Source organism: Heterocephalus glaber, unplaced genomic scaffold (genome assembly GCF_053883595.1).
Source record: "Heterocephalus glaber isolate CG9 unplaced genomic scaffold, H.glaber_assembly_v1.0 deba00000768, whole genome shotgun sequence".
NCBI classification, from domain to species: Eukaryota; Metazoa; Chordata; class Mammalia; order Rodentia; family Bathyergidae; genus Heterocephalus; species Heterocephalus glaber.
Genome location: NW_028258162.1, coordinates 3,467,829 through 3,488,826, shown reverse-complemented (window position 1 = coordinate 3,488,826; position 20,998 = coordinate 3,467,829). Strand labels below are relative to the sequence as shown.

Genomic DNA, 20,998 nt, shown 5'->3' with positions numbered 1-20,998 from the left:
CCTCAATGATTCCTGAATTAATAGTCAGGAAGCAAAGCGTGGCGGCTATGGAGGGGTTGACAGCAAAAAATGAATCTTCTGGCCAAGAAAACAGTGAAGATTTTAATTTGGAGTTGTCTCAAGAGAGCTGAGTAATCGTAATAGTAGATATTGGGTAGGTGGAAGGAAATGGCAGGTGATCCTATGGCAAATCTTCACTGTTCCTCGCCTCCTCCCCTATTGGTCAGTGCTAACTGTACCAACAAAGGGTGTCATTGTCGCATCACAAAGATTCTTGTTCCTTAGATATACCCACCGTGCTTCAAAACCTGTCCCTGACCAGGAGATTTCATCACTGACCAGAAATGTGTGACCATATTTGAAACTTGAGTTATTCTGAGAAAGCTGATATGCAAAGTCCTCCCTTGAAGAAAGGAAACGAGCAAACCATTTTTCTCTCTCCTTCAGATTCTGACTAGTTGAAGCCACCTGTATTTGTGCTTGCGTTTGTATCTCCCCAGCTCCATTCCCTTTTGTGTGTGTGTATAAGAGTATTTATCCCTCCCTCTGTGCTGTGGCCTGTTTATCACTTTGGAAGACTGGTTTTCCTGCTATCTTTTGCTGCTGGAAGAATGTTACCTTCTGAGTGGGTTCTGGTCATGGGTATCAATGCAACCATCACAGGGACAACCCATTTCAAGTTCATTTGCATTGCACGATACATATTTCTATATCTGTGTGTAGATCTAAGAGGAGCTGAGACTCATTAGAATTTGTACTACACTGCATGCTTAAAAATCTGAAGAAAATTCATTGACTGTCTCAGGAGTACTGTGATGATTTCACCTTGAAAATACTTGTCTGTATTTTGGAGATTGTGTGTAATTATGCAATGACTTACTATAAACTAAATTAAGGAGTCGCTGGCGTTGAAATAAGTATTCTAACTATAAGTAACAAATTAAATGTAAGAAGGTTAAAGAGGTTTTCATATTTGCAGTAATTAGAGCAGTGCTTACAGATTCAAGGGGTGCATACAGGGGTGAGGGGTTTTCTTTTTTTGGTTTGGTATCTGAGTAGTTCCCAGTGTTTGTGAATATTGATATCAAATAACATATGTAATAATTTCCTGTTTTTAAAACTGGAGATTTTGGTGTGACTTAGTTAGCTTCCTATTTGCTTAAGGTTGTGTTTTTGTATTTAATTATTTATTTATTTTTGGTACTGGGGATAGAACTCATGACCTTGCACTTGCAATGCAGGTGTGGGGCCACTGAGCTAAATCCCCAGCCCCAGCTGTGTTTTTATAATACACGCAGTAGCACATTTATATCTGTAGTAATTCATGGGTCAAAATATTGTAGGCATGACTTGGGAACAAATCTGTCAAATGGTTTAACTATTTTTATTTTCTGTAGCTAGTCACATTTGACTGATATTTTCAAGTTACATACTAAGAAGAAACAAAAAATGTGGAATTTATTTGCATTTTTTCTAGCTGAACCTCCTCGTTCCAGTGCTAGTATTTATGGTACTTTTGATTTTTATTTGAAAATAAGTTGTCATCCCTTCTGATTTAAACTTCTCTGTCTGCTCTTTGATCTCTCTCACCCATTCTGTTGTTGTTAATTGCGTATTTTCTGGAAGTAGTATTTGCCTCTTGTTTGGCATGTCAGCTTTCTTTGAATAAATTCCAAGACGTGCTAGGGAGTGGTGAGCTATGTGACACTTGGTTGCTTCATTTAGAAACATTTCAATTTCCGTAAAGCTACTATAAACTGATATCCATGCTATTGTTTTAAATGGAACCCAGAAAGTTCTTGACATAGTGTTGTAGTACAATTCTTTCTCCCTGGCCTTCATTCAATCATATAGCTCTAGTTTTCTTATTTTTGTTTTAAAAGAACTATTTTATTTCTTTTTTTTTTTTCTTGTCAGAAACTTCCAGTACTTCTTTGGAGGTAACTGAAATTGAAAAGAATGAATATGACCATTTTATATTTTAGAATAAATATACTTTTCCATTTCTTAAAGCTAATAGGTACAGCCAAAGTATGTTTCCACAAATCTTAAATAAGTGAGGTGAATAACCCCATAAGGGATCCACTAGGCACACAGTTTAGGTGGTTTGTGTGGCCACCCTTAGTCAAAAATCCCCAAGGCTTTGATTTGTTCCCATCAGGGATCACAGCGGGGTTTCCGTTCCTCACCACACACATGGCAAAAAGTATTTTGAAAACACAACAGCTGAAAAAGATCTAATTATATTTTGAAACTGTTAGGACTGGGAAAAATACCGGTAGGTCTGCAAGTATCCCATCCTATACAGTAAACACCTAATGCCCTAATACATTTTGGACTCCAACTTTTGCAGAAGTCATTTCTCACTTCTTATCTTCTTTTTTGAAATAATGAATTAATACTAGACTCGTTCTTTTGTTTTTTTGTACTGGGGGTCAAACTCTGGTCCTTGTGCTTGCAAGGCAGGCGATGGAACCACTGAGCTAAATCCCCAGCCCACTAGACTGGTTCTTAATCTATACTTTATGGCAGAGTTGAAAGATTGTCCAGTCTTTTAGGGCAGCTGGGTCTTAGAAACACCTGGTTTCTAAGCCAAGGTTGCTCATTGTATCTTGAGTTCATAAATCTGAGAGTTCTTTTGAAAGCTGTGTTGCTTGTTTTTAATTTAGCAATCCACAACCATGTATGTAGTCCCCATTAAACATAGTTTAGCACCTGCTTTGGTAGAGGAGGGTACATCCCCTGAAGTTCATGGATTAGAAGCTAAATCCCCAATGTGACAGTGTTGAGAGTAAGTACTTTAAAAGGAGACCAGGTCATGAATGGATTAATGCCATTATCATGGGAGTGAGTTCGTTATTGTAACAGTGAGTTCCCGATAAAAGGATGAGTTTGGCTCCCTTCTATTCTCTCTCTTTTACCCTTTTGTCTTCCACCATGGGATTATGCAGCAAAAAGTCCCTCACCAGATGCTCAACAGATGTAGGCACTATGCCCCAGCCTCCAGAACTGTGATCGAGGGTGGAAGGCCAGAAATGATAACGCCAAGTCTTCTCTCAATTAGCAGAGAAAAGACAAGGCCTATAACAAAGGAGAATGAGGCAGTATTGCAAGAAGAGAAACTCAACATGCTTGGGAAGTCCAGAGAAGAAAGCGCCAGTGGATGGCAGTGAGGGTCACAGGATAAGAGGGAGCTGTTAGGAGGAGAGACAAAGGAGGTGGCTTGGGAGCAGGGCCTTGATGGAGGGAGAGGTATCAATAGGAGGAGGAAGGATAGGAAAGAAGTGAGTTGAAAGGATAGAGGGAATAATGGCAAGAACAAAACCAGAAATGGCAAGAAAGGCCATCTGAAGTATGATTCACTGATAACTGGAGAATGGAGTGAGTCAGAGGACCCAGTTACGCAAATCGAGGCTGGAAATTTAAAGAGGCGTCTGGATTGTCTTAAAGATCCTAGCATTCTGTGCTTAGGGAGTTAAACTTTCTTATGGGGACAATGAGGAAGTCCCTGTTTCTGAGTGGATTGGTCACAGGCTCTGAGCAGTTGCTCAAGGAGATGGGCGGCAAAGTTCAATCTGCTTCATCAATGTTCTAAATTAAATTGTATCGAATTAAATGGAACATATTAATGAAAAGATAATAGAATTGATTTATTCAGAGTATTCATTCTAACCAGTGCAGCAGAAAACTAGATAAAACATTAGTTTATGACCTGTGAGCCCGGTCAGAATTTCTGAAGGGAAAATTGATTATGTAGTTTAGACCTAATGCATAGTATTTCTTTTTTCCTGAGAAATACCCTTCTCTAACATTTCTTTTTTTGGGGAGGGCCTATCTTTTTCTCCTTCCTATTCTAGGACTTTTAAACAAGAACCATGTCTATGCCACCCTTAGCCCTGGGGGGGATGGACACAGGGTTTTTATGTCATGGCAGAATAAATACATGGTCTTGGGTATTGTGATGCTGAAATCATGTTCTGAGGATTTGGATAAAGAGATAACATCATAGATAGTCAATATCTGGGCTTTCATCATCAGGCCATTAAGACCTTCTGTCCATCCACAAAAACAAATCCTTAACAGTAAATGTAAAAGAAATGATATAAACATATATAAAACAGACTTGTGTGATCACAGATGTATCATGGGAGATATACCCACAAATGTAAACAAGTACATTATGGCAGGTATTGATAATAGACATGTTCAGATAATCTCATAATGTAACATAGTTTTAACTCTTACAAAAGCACCTATTGATAAAACAAACAACTAAACTGTGTGGACTGGATTGGCGACCGCCACCTAGCTCCACCGATCGATCACAGCCAGGAAGAGCAGAATCTCTGGGAGCACGTTGGGACCATGGAGGACGGATTCACATATGAAGATTATCAGAACACTGCACAATGGCTTCTCTCTCATACCAAGCACCGGCCGCAAGTGGCAGTGATCTGTGGTTCTGGGTTAGGAGGTCTCTGGCTGCTAGATTAACTCAGGCCCAGAGCTTTGACTACAGCAACATTCCTAACTTTCCCCAAAGCACAGGTAATATTTCTTGTGAGGGTTTTCCGGCTTCTGGGAGTGGATATCCTGGTGGTCACCAATGCAGCTGGAGGGCTCAACCCTAAGTTTGAGGTCGGAGACATCATGCTGATCTGTGATTATATCAACCTACTTGGTTTCTCTGGTCAGAACCCTCTCATAGGGCCCAATGATGAAAGGTTTGGAGCTCATTTCCCTGCCATGTCTGATGCTTATGACTGGAATATGAGAGAGAAGGCTTTCAGTGTCTGGAAACAAATGAACGAGAAGCGAGAGCTCCAGGAAGGCACCTATGTGATATTGGCTGGCCCCAACTTTGGATTGTGGCAGAATGTCACCTGCTGCAGAAGCTGGGGGCAGATGCTGTTGGCATGAGCACAGTACCAGAAGTTTTAGTTGCTCGGCACAGTGGACTTCGAGTCTTTGACTTTTCACTCATCACTAACAAAGTCGTCACAGATTATGAAAGCCTGGAGAAGGCCAATCATGAAGAAGTACTGGAGGCCGGGAGACAAGCTGCAAAGAAATTGGAACGGTTTGTCTCCCTTCTCATGACTAGCATTCCACCCTCTGACAATGCCTAATGACCACTCCTGGACCAGCCAGGGGCCTCCCTGCTGGAATCCAAGTGGCTACTACCTACTTTGGCCCCTTGCTGGGGTCAGGTGCCTCTGCTTTTGGGTAGTAGAAAGAAAAGGAGCTCTCTATCCTTCACATTCCCTACTTTCTCCCACCAGACCTTTTTGGTACCAAGTCCCCTTGCTCAGTTTTCTTCTCAATGGAGTTTTTCTACCCCATTCTTCTGGAAGAGCCGGAGCCCAATGTCCTGTCACACCTGGGGACAGGCCTATGATTGGGCATAGGCCTTTGAACTCCTAACAGTAGCTACTATGAGCTCTTTGAGAGCACAGTCTCATGTTCTTGGGGCTCTGTTGTGCTTCACTTACAGCACTAGAGAGCAAATAAGGACCAGGTCATATACCATAATATTTTGAGAATAAAGATATGAAAATTTTTTTAACTTTTTGGTGTAACTTGGGATGAGGCTGGAGCACAGGCCAAGATTGACACAAGTGGCTGTAATCTTGTTCTCAGACAATAGTGAAGAACTGAGATGAGGTAATATGTGAGCAGCAAAAAACGAAGAAAAAATAAAATGATAAAGGATATTATGGCCTAAGTTGTCACTTCTTTATTAAGCATTATCTAGTCATTATCCTTTTCCTTACATTCCTTCTCTCCTACTTTCTGTATTCTTACAGGGTAGTGCAAGGACCCCTTTGTCTGCTGCCAGCCGCCCCACTGCCGACTAGATTCCTTCCTGCCAGCCCCAGGAAAACCTGTGAAATTGGTTCAAACTCAGCTTCTCTCGGAGCACCTGCTTTCCTCCTACTGCTTTCTTCCTGGGTTCTGCTTGCTTTTGCTTGGTCTAACCTCCCTGTGACTCTGCATTCAGGCATAGTTCTTTGTTGGCTCACCACATGCTTTTGCTTATCAGCTTACATTCAGCTGCCTGGCATGTTTGGAAATCCACCACCCTTCCAGGCCTGTGTGCCTTTTAAGAAACGACAGTGCTGCCTGGGCAACTTAGTGAGAGTCTGTCTGGGCTGGGGATGTGCTACAGTGCCCCTGGACTTCATCTTTACTTCCCAGGACTGCCATAAAACAAAACAAAACAAAAACACTAGTGCTAGATAAGCTTCTGTTTGTAACGACATTTCAGTTGTTAGTGGTATAACATGGAAGAAGTATTTTGGAAAGGAGACTTTTGAGAACTCTTTCAAATCATCCTTTGTTTGGTAACTGACCTACTTAGATGAGTCCAGCCAAAAGAAAAGTCATCTTGGAGTGGGTGCATCACTACCATTCTTCTGCTCTTTGTACCTCCACTTACCACTTAGCTCTCCCTGGACCTCCAGGAGATCTGCCCGAATGAGTTTGTCCCTAGTTTAAAGGAAAGTACTGCCCTTCCTTTGGATATGTACATAACTATAACTTGTTCATGCAATGAGATGGTTTATAGGCATTTTAATCTTTGGATATTTCTTAGTGCAGCACTTGGCTAGTAAAATGCTAAACTGAGTTTATAAAAATGGTCCTTGCAAGGGGCCACCATTTTAAGACACTTATGAAGCATCTGTTGTATATGACTTGTACAAAATAGATACAAGTCTTTAGCTTTTGTCTTTTTTGTTTTGCTTGTGTGCTGGAACCCAAGAACTATACTCACAGCCTCTGAGCTTAGTCTTGAAGGATGAAAAGAAGAGGGTTTCACATCTGAATAAGCCAAAGCACAGACCTGGAGCCAAGGCATGTAGAGAAGTGATTGGAAGTCTGAGGAGAGCTGCTGGGCTGTCCTACCTCTGATCTGCCTCTTGCTCAGACTGAACAGGAGCCAGAATGGTGCCACCTGAAAAATATGTTCTGGAGAAACCTGAATAGGATAGTAAGGCATTTTTAGCTTTTTAGACTTAGTGAGTATACTAAATTTGTCTGCATTATATGGAGACAATTTTCTTTTTAAAAAAATCTGTATTGAGATAAAATTCACACAGCACAAAGTTCATCCATTTACAGTTTACAATATTTAGTGTATTCACAGATAAATGCAATTATCATCAGAAAACCATATCTATTCCAACCTCCCCAACTCCTTGCCCCACACCATTGTGGCCCCAAACCACTAATGTGTTTCTGTCTCTATGTATTTAACTAGTTTGAACTTTCCTTTGAATAGATTTATGTATCATGTAAAAAAAAAAAAAAGAAAACAAACAACTCTGCCTCTGTTATTCCTCTGTGAAGCTGCTGGATTTCTACAATGGTCCCTACACAGCAACATCAGGTAATGAGAGGCAGAAATGCCTGGGACGCTTAGCATTTCTGAAGCAGCTTATACCAGAAGCCTCCTCTCTGTCGATGTGTGGTTAGAAGGACCTGAGTGAAAAAATAGGCCCTGCTGAGGATATTGTCAAGTGGAAGAGTTTCCACTTGACCTTGAGCTATACAGAAAAAAGACAAATGCAAAAATCTGATCTAAGTAGGACTCTTATTGAATCCTCTCCTATATTTCAGAAGCAATGATAAAGTTATTAATGAACTAAATAATGGATTATTATACTACTTTCATCGGGAAACATTGCAATGCCGTTTATAACTATTTATATTACTACATCCAACTACTTACAATCGGTTGTTTCACTTTATCCCCCCCCCCCCGCAGCTTATTACAAATCTAAAATAACTGCCACAATTCATTTTTTTTTAGGATTGAGGTGTTAAGTTATATCTATTTTTACCTAGTTGAGAACTAAGCCTGAGAGAGTGCCTGCCATAGGGGAAAGCTGGTGTGTCTGTTTGCAGACAGGCACACAAGGAGCATGGTATTTGTTCATGGGACGTGTTGTTCATATAGAAAGCTGTGTCACTGTGGGGTGACACTCATGGAAGAGAAGGGGTGTGGGTCACTGCACAGTTGTGTCCCTAGGATATTCTTCTGCTTGAAATTCCTTGCAGCCTAATGGCAGCTGCTCTTGGCTTCTTTACTGCCTCTATCTTCCTTTATGACTGAGTTTTCATAAGAATCACCTAAGAGAACACACTGACTCCTCAGACTTCGTTGTTGGTGATTTCCCTTCAATTCTCCATCAGGAAGGGCAGAAGGATAAAGCCTTTTACCCATGGTAAGCACAAAATATATCCCTATGAAGATGGGATATTTTTATTGATATAGCTAGAATGTGAGACCAGTGTGAAGCCATATATTGTAACCAAATCTTCAGTGATTGCTAGTTGCCACCCTCTTATTTGCCTATTTGATAATTTGTGACAACAGATCTGTCCAACTAGCTTCCTCTTTCATGGAGAGTTTTGTCTTGAGAAGTTCTTACAGGATGTGGTTATGACTTTTGTGTCTCGTGAAGTGATTGCTTCTCTGGCTGATTATAAAGCAGCCCTCTCTGTCATTTGCTTATTGGAGAGTTATCATCCATAAGAAGAGTTCTCGAATAACTGCCCCAATAATTTAAAAACAGATTCACAACTTGTTGACCTGGGGGACCATCTAGAGGATAAAAAAAAGCAACTCACATTAGCTCCTGTGTCTGAACACTCAGTCTCTTGAACTGAAGTGAATTCAAGTAATCTTGATTTAATGAGACTTCACTTTTTTCCTTTGGAGAAAGGTAAATTGACCTTTATTTTGAGCTTTGCCTTGCTTTGAGTTACATCATAGAAGAGAAGACAGGTAACTCTTTGGGAGCACTTTTGTCATTTCTAGTTTTATCTAAGTCTGTGATACTTATCGTCTACTGTATGCTATCAGTTTTAAGTCTAACCTTTTAGCTTTAGCTTCTTGTACTAAGTCTCATTTCTACCATGCAACTCATGGACAGATGCACTACTCAGTAATCCCACAATATAGGAAGATGCAAGTTGGCTTTTATTGGGCTCTTATTAAGAGTTTGGTATCATTTATTTATATGTATTAACTTATTTAGTCCTCAGAACAACCCTGTGATTTAGGTAAGAGTGTTCTTCCCATTTTATAGAAAAGGAAGTTGAGTCTTAGGGAGATTAAGCAACTTTCCCAGCTACTAAATGAAGTTAGGGTCCAGATTAAGACATATCTGGTTCAAAAAGCTATAGGATATACTACTTTCCTACATAATGCCAAGGAGACCCTTCCTGATAGGAAATCTATAATTACTCAAAAGACTATATGTTCTCAAAAACAATTCAAAGACCAAGAAATTAAAGGTAAATAGCTGATCCAGTCCTAATTTTCCATATTTTTTAATGCCTGCTTCTCTGGCTAGCCCTTGAATTGTTAAGTTGGTGTTTCTTTCCTTCTTACAAGAGATGCTATTTCTGTTTAAGTGCTGCTGGATTTGGAAATCATTCTCATGACTAAGTATCTGTTTGCCTAGTAAGAGCCTGGGGTTGGCCATGCTGCCCAGTGAGTGCTCAGTGAAGTCTGATAGATAGCTAAGCACTTCTGCGTGGGAGCGTGGGCTTAAGATCGACTCAGCTCTTCGAAAGTGACAAATTGAGGTGGGGGAAGATGAAATTTACAGGATTGCCACCCAGCTCCCATCATGGGCTTCCAAATTGAGCTCCGTCACCCGAAAGGTCCCAGCTGGTGAAGGAGTGGGAATGTAGAGCAGGGTGTTTCCTTAAGAAATGGTTTGGAGATGCTATAAAAATGGGATTCCAGGGCCTTTTCCAGGATTAATATCAAATGTAAGAGAAAACTTGGTTCTCCAATGAGAGCTGGTGAAAATTAAATATTTTTTAATTGACACATATTCTGTTATTATACACATATAAAGAGGATGAGTCATATGTCATATCAGATGGTTTATTCAAACTGCCAGAGCAAGACCTGGAGCATGAGTAACATTCCAGAGAGCTTTCTGTGAAATTCACGCAGTGGAAAGTGACTGTAACCGGCTATATATTACACTTGCCTACTACCAAATCATCCTGGAAAATCTCAGGGGCACCGAAAAGGGTTTCCCTCAAAGTTTATGATGCGGTATCTCTAGAAGGGAGGAAGGAGACCAACAATTTAAACTTACTTCACTAAAGAGCCAAATATCCGTTGCTACCAATGTATGTACATTTTATATGAAATCTGGGGTTGGGCTTGGGCCTTTGGGGGAGGATGCTTCACTATCAACAGTGACTACTGAGCCCCTTTCTAACTCTTAGCAGAATTGCAAAGTCAAGCTTGGCTTTGGCATCAGAGGAAAGAGGAAGGAGAAAAATCTCAATTACTAATAGTATTAACCACAAGTCTTAGAGGTGGGGGATGGATATATTAATATCGAATAGAGAGCAAGCTCAAAAGATAGACCCAATTCTACGCAGAGTTCTTTGACTCAGTTTCTCTATCTGGTAGAGACTACCTCTCCAGGGTTCATACCAACCCTTATCAGGTTCCTCCATGGGACAAACACTCTTCGAGGAGACAGCTCCATGTCTCTTGGAGTTTTGATGAGAATTTATTTATACCTCTCTACTTTTTAAAAACTCCTTTTTATCCCCCATCTCCCCTCAGCTGTAGAGGCCAAATGGATTTTGATAACTTGGTGCACCAAAGAGTTTACTTCAGGGACACATGAGCCTCCCTTGCTTGTACCATATCATGCCATTTTCTCCTCCAAAAGAAAGATGACTTTCGAGAAGCGACCAAAATGTGTTATGAAAACAGGTATTACAGCCAGGAGAGATCTTACCACAAGTATGCTGCTTAAAAATATGAAAATAAAGGTAGCTCGTGAGAATAAAAATGTACAGAACAACACATCTAATTATGCTCAGGGTCCAGACCCACATTTATGAAACCTTTGATCCTAAAGTAAAGGTTAAAGTTTTCAGAAGTGAGAAGGGGCATTTTCCAGTTCCAGGATCCAAGGAGTTCTCAGCATCCATGAGGGTGGAAAGATGACATGGACATCTGGACCGTGCTGAGCGGCGAGGCCATCACCTTCATGTTGGTTCTCACATGAAGACCTTGAGGAGCTGCTGGCATTCCTCTTAATGCAATCAATGAATGTGTTTCCTCCCATCTGCTCATTTGACCTTATTTTGTTTGGAATCAAAGAAGGACAGAAAGAGCTAAAGGGGTTGGAGTGAACTGAGGTGCACAGAATGAGGGGAGCTGAGGAAGCCCCAAGGAAATATCTGGGCTGTGGAGCCCACAGGCAGGGCTTCTCTCTGTCTTCTGGGATGTCATTGTTTGCTCCCCGCCCTCCTAGTTGTTCCTGCCTCTCACTTCAGATTCTCTCCCGGATGTAATAAGTGATGGTCTTCCCAGCCATCATCCCCTATTGACAAGCAAATGTCACCTATGTTTGATTGACAGCCGTTGCTCCTGAATGCAAAAGTATGATTTAGGAATCAATTCTCCTTATTTATTTAAAGCCGTTCTTGGGTGCCTTCTGTATTTGTGAGTGGGATAACTCAGCTAATATCTACTCTGAGGGCTTTCTATTAATATTCCAAATCCGGGTTGTTTCTTCTGCTCTCCCATTGCCAATGGGGGAGAGGGGTGTTATATTTCCCTGTTTCCCCCTCCCCTAATGTACATTTGGGAAATCTGCTAAGGAGCTTATGGAACTCTTTCTGTATCTTCAGGGGAGACCTTGCTTCGCACTCATGTAAAGGTTGCTTGCTTTATCGTAAGACTTCTGAAGGCATTCTGACAAGTGATTATTTCTCATGCATGTAGCACCCTGAAGTAGATGCAGCTTCAAGCCCAGTGACGGTATCTGCCAAGAACTTGGTGGAATTGCAAGCCTGTTAGTCGAGTTCGTGTTGTGCAGCACTTGTAAAAAGAACCAACCGTCCCCTCTACCTGGGGTGGACGTGTCCATTGAAAATCATAGAGAAATGTCCTTTGGTGTTGTAACACACCTTCCTGCTCTCGGGGTAATGTTTTATTTCATTTAGAAAGCTGGAGAGGAAAATCAGAAGGTTAAAAAAATCATATGTACCATCTGGAAAACCCTAAAGGGCCCTCCTTATGTTAAAAGTGGCATTTTGCAGAAACACCTGATTGTGGGTGAGTGGGCCGGGAGAGACACACTGGCAACGAGGCCACCTTCCTCTTCCTTTCCACCTTCACCCTGACCCTCCAAGTGGGGCTCGGGCAGGGGGGAAACAGGCGGCCTCGGTGTGCCCCGGCCAAGGCTGGGCACAGCTGATCCCTCCCCCAGGTTTGTCCGGCAAGAGCGCTGCCATCGCCTGGGTTCGGCAAGGGAGTATTCAGGATCTCGCTGCTCATCCATGTGCAGCGAGAGAAAAAAAGAGAGGCCGAGAAAAAAAAAATCCCACATTGTCAGAGTAATGCCAAACTCTGTCTGAGTGGGATGAGCGCAGCAGATGCCGCACGGAGATGCCAAAGCGGCTCCCCTTCCTCCGTGCCTCGGGTGCCTATAAATTGCTCCGGCGCGCGTTTCTCAGCCTCCTCTCCTCCTGGCAGGTGGTGCCCAGGCAGAACCCTGCGCTCAGTCTCTCTCGCGCTCCGCTGCCGGCCGCGAGGCGCTCGCCACTGCTCGCTGGCTGCTTCCGCGCTGCAGCCCGAGCCGGGCCGAGCCGACCGCGCCCGCCCGCGCCACGCCGCCGGGGGCCCCGGGGAGGGGCGCTCCTGCTGGAGTTGTGGTGTCTGCAAAGAAGGAAGGAGAAGGGAGGGGGAGAAAACGCAGGGGAAGGGCGAGCCGAGCCTGCGAACGAAGAGGAGGAGGAGGAGGAGGCAGAAAAAGGCAACTTCGGACGGAAAGTTGGTGCGAACTGGCGCAGTCTGCAAAAACGGGAAAGTCGATCGCAGGCAGCGGGGGCATAAAAGTGTGAGCGGCCCGGGACGAGCGAGACGCGGCGGCTGCCGGCTGCGCCCTCCGGGTGCCCGCGCCCGCGGCGGCAGCCACAGGTGCGAAGGGGCTCGCGGGAGGCGACTGGGCGCCCCGCGCACCCCGCCTGCGGCCCCCACCCCGCCCAGGACTTCGGCTCCAGTCGCTCGGCGCAGCCTCCGCGCGGGGAGCAGAGCCGCGGAGGAGCGGCCCGCGCGCGCCCGCCGGGGGAGTTGGGGCTCGGAGGGGATTGTTTTCGGCTCTGAGAGGTCCCCGCCCAACCTTCAAAATTTTGTCCAAAAGCAGACAAGAGGATCGCCCCGCGCTGAGCCGGCTGGTGGGCAGCAGGAGGCGCCTGATCGCCGCCGGGGCGCTGGGGGTGGTGATGGTGCTCCTGCTGGTCATCCTCATCCCGGTGCTGGTGAGCTCGGCCGGCACGTCGGCGCACTACGAGATGCTGGGCACCTGCCGCATGGTCTGCGACCCCTACGGCGGCACCAAGGCGCCCAGCACCGCCGCCACGCCCGACCGCGGCCTCATGCAGTCCCTGCCCACCTTCATCCAGGGCCCCAAGGGCGAGGCCGGCAGGCCCGGGAAGGCAGGCCCGCGTGGGCCCCCCGGAGAGCCCGGGCCGCCGGGCCCCGTGGGGCCCCCGGGCGAGAAGGGCGAGCCCGGCCGCCAAGGCCTGCCGGGCCCGCCCGGGGCTCCCGGCCTGAACGCGGCCGGGGCCATCAGCGCGGCCACCTACAGCACGGTGCCCAAGATCGCCTTCTACGCTGGCCTCAAGCGGCAGCACGAAGGCTACGAGGTGCTCAAGTTCGACGACGTGGTCACCAACCTCGGGAACCACTACGACCCCACCACGGGCAAGTTCACCTGCTCCATCCCGGGCATCTACTTCTTCACCTACCACGTCCTGATGCGCGGAGGGGACGGCACCAGCATGTGGGCTGATCTCTGCAAAAACAACCAGGTGAGCGAGGGCGGGCGGGCGGAGGGCGGGAGCGAGCGAGCCGAGGTGCGGACGAGAGGGAGGAGACCCCGAAAGGGGTGGGAGCTCGCGGAGAGGGGTGCGCGCAGCACCCGGGAGCCCTGGCCAGGGGACGCCGGGCCACGCTGGAGAGGCGGGGTCGCGCGGGGAGGAGGGCGCCCCGCTGCCCAGAGAGGGCGGTTTCGGAGCCCGGACCCTCTCCGTGCGCGAGCGCAGGGGTACGCGCCGCCGGGCGCGGGGTCCCCGGACCGCTCTGGAGCTGCCGGGTCCCGGAGCCCCAAAACGACCCCTGGCCGCAGGAACCCCAGCAGCGCGGGGCCGCTTACAGACTTTCTCCGGAGCCGAGAGGACTGGAGGAGCCCGCAATGGGCGTGTCAGGGTGTACAACTCGGGGGAAGCACACAGGCTCCGGGCGGAAAGAGGGGACCCGAAGGACTGAGGTCTAGCGGGGCCACCCAGGACGGAGGCGGGGCCGTGAAGTCCCGGACCCAGGCGGTGAGACTCAGTCAATTCCAGGACGCAAACTCCAGCTTAGTTTTCAGCCCCAGAGGAAGGGCAGAGGCAAGGCGCGCTAACCAAAAGAAAAGTTGAGAGTGGCAGTTTACATGGCTACACCACACGCGCCCCGACAAGGAACCCAAGCTAGTGACTGGGGTCGGAGGACGCACAGGCAGGCGGCCAGGAGGGAGACGCGTCCGAGCCCAGCCCCGTGGCCGTGGGTCTCGTGCCAGCGCGCCCTAGGACACCCGCGAGAGGGTTGTCCCCACCAAGCCTTGTGGCCTGCACAGGGCAGCGGCCTCCGCCTTGACTGAAATCGCGTCGGATGAGTCCGGGCCCCCAGGTCCTGCTCTACTGAGCCGGTCGGCGTGGCTACAGGGACCACGGGTCTGCAGGACCGTGCTAGGGCCGCCTAACCGTTTGCCAGAGAAATTGGCAGACCTTGCAAAACCGAGGCATGCTGGATCTCTCGGAGGAGGAACAGAGCGTGTGCGACTGCCTCAGTGTCACCTACTCTCCAACACGCTCAGTCAGCTGCGCGGGGCCCTGCAGTTCGCTGCTCAGGGCCTGGGCTTTAACTGTGCTTTTTGAGTGGCACGGGGGGTGGCCCGCGACCCTGCCGTCGCCCTCACCAGGCCCTCTGTTGTGCAGCAACTTTTGACTTAACAAGGGCCTTTGAGCTTCAGATCACTGGACCCCTGCAAATTCAGCTATAACCCAGGTTTCTATTAAGCACCTTGACAGCAGGATTTCTTCCAAAGACCTAATTCAGTGTCAGAATTCTCTCAAAAATGAGAGACAATTGTCCTAAATGTATGAGTCTTTCTTTCTCTCTTTTTTTTTTAGTCCTGTCCCTTCCTTTCGCTACAAATAGCTTAAGGGACCCTCAGGACACGTAAAACAAAAAGAGAGAAAATGGCCACCAGGAGGCACTGACAGGGTTGTTTATATATTTATTATGCATGAAAATAATATTAAGATAAATAAAAATTATGCACAGAGCAGTGGGAGAGTTATAGGTAAATGTAAAGGGCCCGTGTCACTGTTCCAAAATAGAGTCATTGTGTCACCTGACAACTTGGTTTATGAATAGACCCCTGCAGGCAGCCATGAGGCACCCCCTTGTTTACAAATTGGCCCTTTTCTGACTCAAAGCTTAGGTCTGGAAAATACTGTCAGGAGGAAGAGATTTCTTGTACAGCTATCAACTAAAATGGAATAAGATTCCAGTTTTGTACAGATGTATTAACGTGATCGCATTAAACAATATCGGCACTTCCATGAAAAGCCAGGGAATAATTCATTTAAATTAGTTTAAATGTCGATGTCTAGACTGTGAAAGCTGTGCATACTGCACTGATTCTAAAGAAAAAAACCAACAACCACTCTCTTCATTTTACTTTTTAAGTAAGTAAAATGCTTGCTTGGGGTATAAATGCCTCCACCATACATAGTCTATGAGAAGCAGGGAAAAAATAAGGTTGACCAGCTGACCTTATAATGTATAATGCTTTTCACTGGCGATGCTGGGCTACTCGTTCTGAAAAAGGTGTGCAACAGGTTTTTCAGAAAAATAAATATAGTGGCAAACAATATATTTTTTTTAGCCCAGTGTGGACTACTTTAGAAAATGGTTATTGCAATATTACTGTTAAGGAATTTCATCTTTAGGATAGCACTATTCTGTAAAATCTGGCCTGGAGCCAGTTATGAATGAGAAATCTTGTAAAAATCTCCCTTTTTAAAAAATTTTAAGTAATACTTTATCCTTGATTTTCAATTATACTGTTGTCTGATCTCTTCTTCGAATGGCAGTTTTCCCCTCTGAGTTGATCTAATTTGTTTTCATAAACCAAAAAGTCCATGATCCATATTAGTGTAATGGTCTACGGATTGAGTGGATTTTGAGAAGCATAAAAAAAAAAAAAAAAGACAGTTCACTGTAGGAGGGAGCAATGCCTGTGGACCGTAACCATAGGAGAGCCATTTTACTTATGCTTTGTATTGAACGTAGGGCCACAGATGGAAACATCAAAGGCCAGTAAATTAACCTAATGTGCCACTTAACCTTTTGCTTATGATTCCACAGACGCACAATGAAAATGAAATTAGGAGAACATCAGCAGCAATTAATTAAATTACCAAATGTTACCATGAATACTGTGTCTAATGATGAACCCTCAATAATAGGATAATGCTCAAACTATGCAACCCTATTACATTCTCACAAGCACATCGCTAACGGGACCACAAGTCTCATGTTCCCCATGAAACCATCAACCTCAATTTAATCTCTCCATTTGTGGAAAGCCTGTAAGAGTGCACATTAAAGGTCAAACCCGGACTCAAACAGACTTACATAGACAAAAGGAAAATTTTTAATATTTGTATACTTATAGCTGAAAACCTGAAAGAACTATTACCTAATATCATTACTATGTCATTATAATAAGTCACTGTAAGAAAACTAAACTGGTTTAGGATTAGAACTATAAAATAATTAAAGACTAATTTTCACTTTTAACAATTTATTAACTCTGGCACCAATGGACCTGAACCGTACTGAATAGAATGAATAGTTTGTGGTCTGATAGTCATTTAGACTAATACATGTCAAATGGATGGTATTTTAGGAGCAATGAAACACAGGGTAAAGATAAAGCAGAAACTACAAGGTTAACATAATAAGAAAAGACATTAAAGTAAATTTAGGTAGAAATAGGTATGTTGGATTGAGGAAAAGGTGCATTATATTCTCTGACCAACTACTGAAATCAGGGTACATTTAGGAAGGGGAAAATAGCCTCCAGAGGGAAAGCATTACCTTCCTCAATGGTTTGATGGCTTAAAGGAAGAATTGCTAAAGTCACTGAGCTAGCTAGATATTGGAGCTTGAAATTTCAGTCCCATTCTACCTTTAAAGTGTCATCAGGTGAGCAGGCACACTTGAATCCTGTAGCCTGAAGTAGGGCGATTAGTATTGGGACCATCTTATGGTACAGTGCAGGTTAAAATCTTAGAGAATTACTTTCATTACAAAGCAATCACAGTGGCTTTATCCAACAAAGAAAATGTAAAGCGTGAGGGTAACCTTCCAGTCTAATGCATTTGCAGGGCTTTGTGGTTACACCTACTGAATTAGAAATGGTGACATTTACTTGGTTTTGGGGTTATATCCTATAGAATAAAAACTGCATTACATTTTTTAAAAAGATGGCTATCTCTAAATCAAGAGATTTTTAGTGTGTCCTGGTTCCCGAATGCCTTCATGAAGAAAAAAATGATAAAGGACAGTCCCCATGGAACATTTACTAAATACTCAAAGCACTGAATAAAACGTGTGTCTGGTTATTAACAATAGCTAGGAAGTATATTTTGTTTGATAATTAATGAATATATTACTGATACAGCTAATTGCAATTTTGTATTTTAATTTTTTCTCATCCATTAAAAATCTACGTTAAAAAAAGCAAGTCATATGGTTCCTTGTGTAAATGTTTTTCCCCTGGGAATTAATGGCTAGAAGAAATTAATGAAATTAATCAAAGCATTCAACTTCTATAAACTGATGACTAATTCCTCATTAATACTATGAAGTTCAAATATATTATTATTTAATGGTCAAAACAGATCACCTCACTATTGGTATATACATTAGACCCAGTGCTGCAAAGCATAATTACATGGCATATTGCTTTCATTATATTCATGCCAGTTAGCACAGTGTTAAGCAATTCTAAATCCTTTAAGTCCTTTTTTCCTTTTGCTACATGATACCCAGAAAGAAATTTTTAAAATGCTACTCAAATTACTTTACAAGTTCAGCAGTGTCAAAGAGCCTTCTCCTTTTTTAACATTTCAGCATTAATGTGAGAACATATCACATGAAAATTTAATTTGAAAACGTATCATTTAAATTTTGAAAGAAATGCATGGGAATTCTTGACTTATGTCTCATTTCTCTCATGTTGCCAAGTGATAAAATCTGGCATATTGTACCCCAAGTCATGCATTATTACATAGTGCAGGTTCACAAAACCACTAAATCATTCTGGGTTATTTGGGGAAATATCATTATAGTTGAATAGAAACAAGCCACAAAGTAGAAGATGTGTTATTGAAATAAATCAAAATACAAGTCTGCCTAGTGGAAGATTTTCCAGGGGAGACTCAAAATATGTCTAAATGAATATGAAGACTAATTTGAGAATGTGACAGAATGTCCATATTATGTGGTATGATAGGCAATTTGACTGCAAATATTTATGTACAGATTTAAGCAACCTCCATCCTCAAAACAAACCACGTGTTTAGCATCATCTACATATAATAAGATATTCAATGAGATCATTCAAAAATTCTAGAGATTTGAGACTTCAAATCAGAAATTTAGTTCTATAACTTTTAGATATGTTGAAATTGACTTCAGTGCATGTAGTTAAGTGATAAAAGGTACAAATAGAAAAACTCTGAAGATGTGGATGATATCACCAAAGATGTTTAAATGAGTTAGTTTCTGAAATAGCCTGGTAAAAGGGACTTTGCTTGTGTTACGTTTTGAAAGCCATAAATTAAAGGACTTTCTTCCTTTATTTCTTCCTGTATAGTAGCATAGTAATGTTTCTCTGGGTCTTCACCTAGTGCCGATCCCAATTTTCTGATGTGATGAGCCACTTCAGTTAGACTTGAACTTCTGCACTCTGATTTGCTTAGAGTATTGCTACTTGCCTTAAATCAAAATGCAAAACAGCACTGCTGTGTACATTTCAAGAAGTGAGCATAGGGATTCTTCGAGGAATTAGAAAAAGTAGTGGTGTAGGCAGAGATAAGATTGATTTGCTTTGTTTACAGTGGTAGCAAAGATTGCCGAGAGGTACCTTAATAAAGCATATTTTCTTTTTCTTTCCTCCTTTCCAATAACATAATCGAAACTGTGACAGACATATTCTTATAAAGCTCTGAGGCCAAGGTGGATGGCCCTGTCCTTATGCCACATTCCCTGTTATGACAGCAAGTCTGCTTAGGATGCGAGGTGACTAGCAGAAAAGAAAACCGGCGACTTCTCTTTCACTAACCCTAATTCTTGTCTGTTGTGCATAGGTGCGTGCTAGTGCAATTGCCCAAGATGCTGATCAGAATTACGACTATGCCAGTAACAGTGTGGTTCTTCATCTGGAACCAGGAGACGAAGTCTACATCAAATTAGATGGGGGGAAAGCCCATGGAGGAAACAACAACAAATACAGCACGTTTTCTGGATTTATTATTTATGCTGACTGATAATGCAGAAACTAAACTTATTATTCTGAGTCTGAACACTGGATTCGTATGGCTAACGTCAGTGAATGAAGGATCCTGGGGGATGCACCTCAGTTGTGTATATGTGGGGAAATCAAATGCTACCTGACTCACATCTGTATCACTCAGAAACATTATGTAAAAAAAATATTTAAAGCAAGATAAGCAGATGTGTGATCCACTACCGCCAAAGCAAATACTCCTTATTGTTAGTGTCCATGTGAATGAAGTCCTATATAGATCACAAATTTTTATAGAGAAATCTAAGACACTGAATTATTTCTTCAATATATATGATACTTTGGTGTACTGTGATCTTGCTGCTTTTATCCATATGTCAGCTTTGGTTCTTGTGAGTTTACCTGCTTATTATGATACTTGGAGTCCATTCATAGTGTGGGGAAAATCATTTTACCCTGCAGGAGAAGGTCTAATTGAAGTAATACTGCTTGTCCCCAAAGAAATTGTTTGCCTTGTGCTCTTGTTAACTTTAGAGCTAGACCTGGGAATGATTCAACTTCAAGCCTTAACCTGGAATTTTCTGGATTTGTGGGAATTCCCAAGCCTATGATCATTTTCACATTTTCCTTTTCTTACAAGTTTTTTTCTCTCCCTTTTCTGGTGATAGTCATTAAAAATTAGAGGTTGAAATTGTATCATAGGATTACTCTCTAAGTGTGAAAATGTGTAATTATGTATGGTACGTAGAAAATCCCCCTTATGTCCATTTTGTCAATAGAACACATTAAGATTTACTTGGAAAGTCAGAGAAATTTATCCTTTGGTATTAAATCAGACTGGGGCTTTTGCCTTCTTTGGAACAAGGGATTACGCATAACCCAATGCACAGAGGTTTAATTTGAGATACTGCATGCATCACCGAAGGGACCCTAAGTAAGACCTTCAAACAGTTACTACAAATCTGTGGCCTGAGGTTATCGCAAAAGTAACAATTTCACATATAATCAGTATGACAACAAAGTGTATATATTTTCTAGAAATACCCACCATACACATATTTATATACATATACATGTATATGTTAGATGAAATATTATATACATATGGCTTCAGTCCATGGTGTACAGTGGCTACAGAGCTTCAAAAATTTAATTTAAAAAATATGTGTATACACACACACAGAGAAACATGCGTGAATTATTGAACTTATTTTAGATCAAAATATATTTTAGGTGACAAAAATATATGGTGTAGCAAAATAATTAAGGTGACTTCTCTTTAAGAGTTATCCAGAAAATGAAACCTTAGTAGGTTAAAGTGCCCTACACTTCACCTGTGTGAGTTAAGCCTATGG

General features: G+C 43.2%; 2 protein-coding genes and 1 pseudogene across 2 annotated transcripts; 2 read left to right on the top strand and 1 right to left on the bottom strand.

The window, feature by feature from the left end:
- The first annotated feature begins 4,286 nt into the window (after window positions 1-4,286).
- LOC106007548 (purine nucleoside phosphorylase pseudogene) lies at window positions 4,287-5,339 on the top strand (annotated as a pseudogene).
- Window positions 5,340-9,890: 4,551 nt separating this feature from the next.
- On the bottom strand, window positions 9,891-12,386 carry LOC147829065 (uncharacterized). Its single transcript, XM_087207092.1, has 3 exons — window positions 12,103-12,386; window positions 11,906-12,004; window positions 9,891-11,130 (listed from the first exon to the last, which is right to left on the bottom strand). The coding sequence occupies exons 1-3, from the start codon at window positions 12,384-12,386 to the stop codon at window positions 10,923-10,925; spliced, it is 591 nt and encodes a 196-aa protein (XP_087063218.1). The 3' UTR covers window positions 9,891-10,922.
- Window positions 12,387-12,949: 563 nt separating this feature from the next.
- C1ql3 (complement C1q like 3) lies at window positions 12,950-20,777 on the top strand. Its single transcript, XM_004859977.4, has 2 exons — window positions 12,950-13,869; window positions 19,486-20,777. The coding sequence occupies exons 1-2, from the start codon at window positions 13,282-13,284 to the stop codon at window positions 19,663-19,665; spliced, it is 768 nt and encodes a 255-aa protein (XP_004860034.1). The 5' UTR covers window positions 12,950-13,281; the 3' UTR covers window positions 19,666-20,777.
- The last annotated feature ends 221 nt before the right edge of the window (window positions 20,778-20,998 follow it).

What these genes read in the sequence shown, in the direction of transcription:
- LOC147829065 (XM_087207092.1), bottom strand. Translation starts at nt 12,386, where the DNA reads ATGTGGGATTTTTTTTTTCTCGGCCTCTCTTTTTTTCTCTCGCTGCAC. An exon ending in GCCCACTCACCCACAATCAG is followed by an intron (nt 12,005 to 12,102) that starts GTGTTTCTGCAA and finishes TTTCCTCTCCAG; the next exon opens with CTTTCTAAATGAAATAAAAC. An exon ending in AATGGACACGTCCACCCCAG is followed by an intron (nt 11,131 to 11,905) that starts GTAGAGGGGACG and finishes AAACAAAATAAG; the next exon opens with GTCAAATGAGCAGATGGGAG.
- C1ql3 (XM_004859977.4), top strand. Translation starts at nt 13,282, where the DNA reads ATGGTGCTCCTGCTGGTCATCCTCATCCCGGTGCTGGTGAGCTCGGCC. An exon ending in ATCTCTGCAAAAACAACCAG is followed by an intron (nt 13,870 to 19,485) that starts GTGAGCGAGGGC and finishes TGTTGTGCATAG; the next exon opens with GTGCGTGCTAGTGCAATTGC.